The 5,453-nt window shown below is 41.3% G+C and overlaps 1 protein-coding gene across 1 annotated transcript in view; it reads left to right on the top strand.

The window, feature by feature from the left end:
- LOC101861077 (mitochondrial coenzyme A transporter SLC25A42) overlaps positions 1-5,453 on the top strand; it is a 12,774-nt gene that overhangs the window by 3,980 nt on the left and 3,341 nt on the right. Inside the window, exons 3-6 of the mRNA XM_005109219.1 lie at positions 96-279; positions 2,022-2,138; positions 4,567-4,718; positions 4,989-5,111. Of these exons, the coding sequence (XP_005109276.1) occupies positions 96-279; positions 2,022-2,138; positions 4,567-4,718; positions 4,989-5,111 (576 nt within the window). The remainder of the gene's footprint in view (positions 1-95; positions 280-2,021; positions 2,139-4,566; positions 4,719-4,988; positions 5,112-5,453) is intronic.

The raw sequence follows: 5,453 nt of genomic DNA, 5'->3' as shown, positions 1-5,453 counted from the left end.
CTCCCTTTCCCTCCCTCAATTCTCTCAAACACACAAACCCCAACACCACTTACGAACGAGACATCTTTCTCAATCTTCTCATCCCCCGTTCCTAGTCGCGAACAAACCGTTCTCGGCCCGGGAGGCGGCGCGCTTCCTGTACGACACGGTGCGCAACTCGGGCGTGCTGTCGCTGTGGCGCGGCAACTCGGCGACCTTGGTGCGCATCGTGCCCTACGCGGCCATACAGTACGCGGCGCACGAGCAGTACAAGCTGATGCTCAACTTTCGCAACAAGAAGTGAGTACCAGCACGGCGGCAACGTAATGGGTAGCATTTTTTTTTTTTCATTCTTTTTCATTTTGTTTCCTAAATCTAGTTAGTTTGGGTTTTTAGTTTGTCATTTTTTAGTTTGTTTTTGTGTTTTGGGTTTGTTTGTTTATTTGGGGGGTTGTTTTTTTATTGTTATTGTTTTTTTCTTGATGTCGCTTTTTTGGTTTTTGTTTTCCTATTTTTTATTTCTTAATTATTTTTTTATTTGGATTTCTTTTACTTTTACTTTTGTGTGTGTGTGTGTGTTTTTTGGTGTTTTTTTCCTTCGTTAAATAATGCCCTCACTCACAAATTTTGGATCTTAGTCCAATTACAATTACAATTCATATATATTTATGCATAAATATATATGAATTGTAATTGTATTTATGCATGGGTGAGTGGTTGGCATGTGCTCTGGTGTGGTTTACTTACTCCTTTCTTCCTATCAAACATCTATCCTCTTTATCTTTCCTCCCTCTTTTCTTTGTATGGGATAAGTTACTCTCTTGGAAAACCTCTAATCTCGGTATTTATATGACCTAATTGTATTGCACAACTCTTTCTTAACTAAAAAAACTTTGGTCATCCTTTTCCTGCCTTCTGTTCGTAGGTTACTCTCTAGGAACACCTTTAATCTTCGCACTTACAGAATCTCATTTTATTGCAAGGGCCGTTAAAAAAAATTTTTATTTAAAAAAAAAAAAAAATTTTTTTACGCCACTTGCAACAAAATTAGGTTCTGTAAGTGCGAAAATTCTCACTAAAATGAAAACAAAACATTTTATGCTGGTGGGTGGTTGAGGGGTGCTCTGGTGTGGTTTGCTTGGCTCCTTCTTTCCTATCAAACATTATCTGGCATCCTTTTCTCTCCTCTTCCTTTTTTGTGTTTATTACTCTTATTTGTTATTCTCTTGTAACACTTTTAATCTTTGGACTTATGGAACCTAATTGTGTTGCAAGTTCCATGTTGTTGTTGTTGTTGTTGTTGTTGTTTTCAAATCCTTTAGCTGCGAGCATTTCGCTCTTGCAGGCAGCGCAATGCCTCCTTCAAGTAACCACATGTCCTTGTCATCTGGTCAACGCCAGAGTAGAGCAGGCTTTGTAAGTCTGTAGGTGTGTGTAGGAGCTTGCGTCGAAGAACTGCCAGGTTTGGGCAGTGAAGGAAAAGATGTTCAACGGTCTCCTCGTGGTAGTCACAGTGTCTGCAATGGTGCAAGTTCCATAAAATTCTTACTGTAACAAAAGGTTTTATGCTGACAGATTGTCCGCCTGTGCTAGACAATTTATGCGAGACGTTTCTCCCGGGACAGTGCCACTGATTGTAGTGTCCTTAGGCCATTCCCAAAGGGGGGACATTTCTCGTTCAAGCATAGTAGAATTATAAATAGGCTGACTCATGTCACGCTCATAACTGTGCCTGATCTACAACAGGGAACTACTGCTTTTTCTTTCCTGGTCCTTACTATTGTCATTTTCCTCTACTTCTTTTGTATGTTTGTCACTCTCTTGTGACCTGCTATTTCCGGGGTGCCTTGATAGTCGAAGCAGACCTTGTGCTGTTGAAGCTATAGAGGTGAGCAGAATAAGTCCTGATTCCCTGTAAAGATTTCTCTGTTGACACCCACCCCTTGGCGCTCATATGACCTTGTGCAGTTGCGAGCGCCGTAAAACCCTCTACTATATAAAAAAATAATAATTAAAAAAACGTTTCTCCCTGTTCTCTTCAGACATTTACCTCCACACCTGCGGTTCCTGGCGGGGTCGCTGGCCGGTGTGACCTCCGTGGCCTTCACCTACCCCCTGGACCTGTGCCGAGCCCGCATGGCGGTCACCCCAAAGGCATTGTGAGTAGACCCGCGGCACATATTCATATATCATTATGGTGAAATCAGCTGCTCATCAAAATAGCCAAATTGAAGAAACTTCTGTTTTTCCGCTCGTTGGGCAATTTTTTGTTTGTTTCGTTTTCTTTTTCTTTTTTTCTTTTTGGGAGGGGGGTGGCTGAACACTTTTTATGTCCATTGAAAAATACATTCCTCAGGAATTTCCTGTATGGATTTTACTGGAAAATATTATTCAAAGGCACAAATAAAATGTAAATTTTTAGTTTCTAAGGACGCTCAAGCTTTGGAAATTGGCAAACTGTGCTGACTATAGTTTTGCTCATTTCTACCTCTGACACCAGATGACCCCCCACGTCCTTCACCCCCAAGTACCTCAACTTCTATTTAAAAGAGATGGGTATTTTTTTTCATCAAATGCAAGACAAATAAATATGGCTGTAAGATTATACCAGTAACTCCATATCCCCAAAAATTGATGAGCGCCTGATTCCATCATGTCGTGACACATATTTTATGTCCACATTTTATTGTTCATCTTTCAACAGTTGTAAAGTTTGCTGACAAAATGAGTTGCTTCTCGAATCTGAGCCCTATGGAAATAGATACATCATGCTAATAGGTTAAGTTTTTACAAGTTGTTAGTATGAAATAATAAAAGGCATTTAATACTTTATGAATGTTGTATAAATAGAAAATCTAGAAATTTGACCCAAGTGTCGATTTTTGGCAGATATCTCCTTTCACGGATTGTGAGAAGTAACGCATTTTGTCAGCACGCCTCACATTTGTTTAATTTCAACATTTAAATTTACACATTTGTCATGAATCAAGTGGAACAAGCCATACCTGAGGTTGGCGGGTGCTCTTATGTGGTTTGCTCCTTCTTTCCTGTCACACATCTATCGTCCTTATCTCCCCTTCTTCTTTTTTATGTATGTTACTCTCTTGTAACACCTCTAATCTTCTGGCGCTCATATGACCTTATGCAGTTGCGAGCGCCGCAAAAATCTCTACTAAAACTAAAAAGCCATACCTTTAATTTTTAAAAAAAAACGAACAAAAAAAGACCACCATCCTGCTAGTTCTAGTGATGAACAGAGACGCCGTGAGTTGAGTAAGAGAAGTGTCACCACATCTGACTCCTGACCTGACCTGACCATCAATTATTTATTTATAGAGGCACCAGCCATCCATGTCCAGGTGCTGTTTTAGCCTCTTTTTCCTGTATGCGGATTAATAATACCTTTTTAACATCTGACTCCTACGGTATTTGATGCTGACATTTTATATTGTTCCTAAATGTCTCAACAGTTACTTTTACTTCCAGGTTATATCTATTGCTGCATCATTCAAGCGACTGAAATTTTTTTTATGCTGCCGTTTTGTCATTCATGATTCCACCGACAGAATTTTTATGCTGCCGTTTTGTTATTCATGATTCAACAGGTGACGTCGGCAGTATAGTGGTTAGGTTACCAGGCTCGGGATTGTGGGAGAGAGGGTTCAGGGGTTCAAGCCTCTGATAGATCCAACTTTCTGTGCTTATGAAAGCCATTTGACACATGAATTTTCCCCATTTAGCTCGATCCTGTTGGAGATGGGTGTGAAATTTGGAGGTCTTGCCTCTTGTATAGCCATACAGTTTAAGTTTAAAGTGTTGCTTGGGGTATTTGGTCGGTTTTAAGGGCAAGTGGGCTAACCCAGATTTTGGGGGTTTCCAGAAATCTTGACCTTTACCAAAAGTGGGCATTGGCTCATTGCCCCACCTATAGGAGAAGTTTGGTGTCATTGGTGTGTATATTTGTTTGGTTATAGAGAAAACTCTCCTTGTCTTTTACAGAAACTGAACAAGGGTCCAAAAACTTTACCTTTGATTTTCTCAAAACGACCTTGTTGGCAAATAGATAATTTTAACCCCCCAAGGCAGTGCAACTGACTGAAGTGTCTTTAGGCCATTCCCAAAGGGGGGACATTTCTCGTTCTAGTGCACAGTAGAATTGTAAATGGGCTGATCTAACAATGTCATGCTCATAACTGTGCCTGAACTACAACAGGGAACTGCTGCTTTTTCTTTCCTAATCCTTACTATCGTCATTTTTCCTCTACTTCTTTTGTATGTTTGTCACTCTCTTGTGACCCTCTATTCATTGTGCTGTTGAAGCTAGAGAGGTGAGCAGAGTGAGTCTGATTCCCTGTAAAGACTTCTCTGTAGACACCCACCCCTTGCCGCTCGTATGACCTTATGCAGTTGCGAGTGCCGTAAAACCTTTATTCACCCACCCCTTGCCGCTCGTATGACCTTATGCAGTTGCGAGTGCCGTAAAACCTCTACTGCTAAAACTAAACTAAAAAGATAATTTTATACTGGTTGTTACTAAGTTCTTAGTGTCCCCCCCCCCCCCTCCTCTCTCTGTCTCTCTGTCTCCAGCTACAACCACATCGGCGAAGTGTTCATGCGCATGATACGAGAGGAAGGGTTCCGATCCATCTACCGAGGCTTCACTCCCACAATCCTCGGCTCCATCCCGTACTCAGGGTTCAGTTTCTTCACATACGAGTCATTGAAGAAAGTTCACGCCGGTAAGATCAGATAAGTTAAGATTAGATTAGATTAGATAAGATTAGATAAGATAAGATAACATATAATAACATATGATGTAATAGATACAATTTTACAGTTTTATCTTTGCTTGTTTTGATAGCTTGATAGCTTATAGATAAACAAATCTCTCTCTCTTCTCTCTCTCTTTGTCTCTCCCTCTATCCCTCTCTACCTCCCTCTCCCCCCTCTCTCTCCCTCTCTTCACCCACACAAATCTCTCTCTCTCTCTCCCTCCCCCTCCCCCTCAGAGACCCACTCGGGTCGGGATCCGAACCCCCTGGAGCGTATGTGCTTCGGCGCTGTCGCGGGCATGGTGGGGCAGTCGGCCTCGTACCCACTGGACATTGTACGGCGACGTATGCAGACGGCTGGTGAGTTGGACGTGTATGTCTTGTCCGTCTCTCTAATGGTTTTTTGGGTTTTTTTGGGTTTTTTTAAGAGGTTTTACCGCGTTTCTTTAGCACTTATTGAAAAAAACTTGCTGTTACACAGAAAAGGTATACAGGTATACTGTTTCCAAATTGTGGTCCGTAAATAAGAAATCTTTAGGGATTTGAAATTCATTGTTTATTTCAAGATGGCGGCCGTTTCCATAGCAACCACTGTAGCCATACCGAAATAAAATTGCGTATCTACTAAAGATTTTACTTATATGTGTACGTAGGATTTAATCTCGGGCGACAAACATTGAGAATGGTCGTCAAGGGTCACTC

Source organism: Aplysia californica, unplaced genomic scaffold (genome assembly GCF_000002075.1).
Source record: "Aplysia californica isolate F4 #8 unplaced genomic scaffold, AplCal3.0 scaffold00756, whole genome shotgun sequence".
NCBI classification, from domain to species: domain Eukaryota; kingdom Metazoa; phylum Mollusca; class Gastropoda; order Aplysiida; family Aplysiidae; genus Aplysia; species Aplysia californica.
The sequence above is the reverse complement of the archived record's forward strand: the minus strand, read 5'-3'. Positions and strand labels throughout refer to the sequence as shown.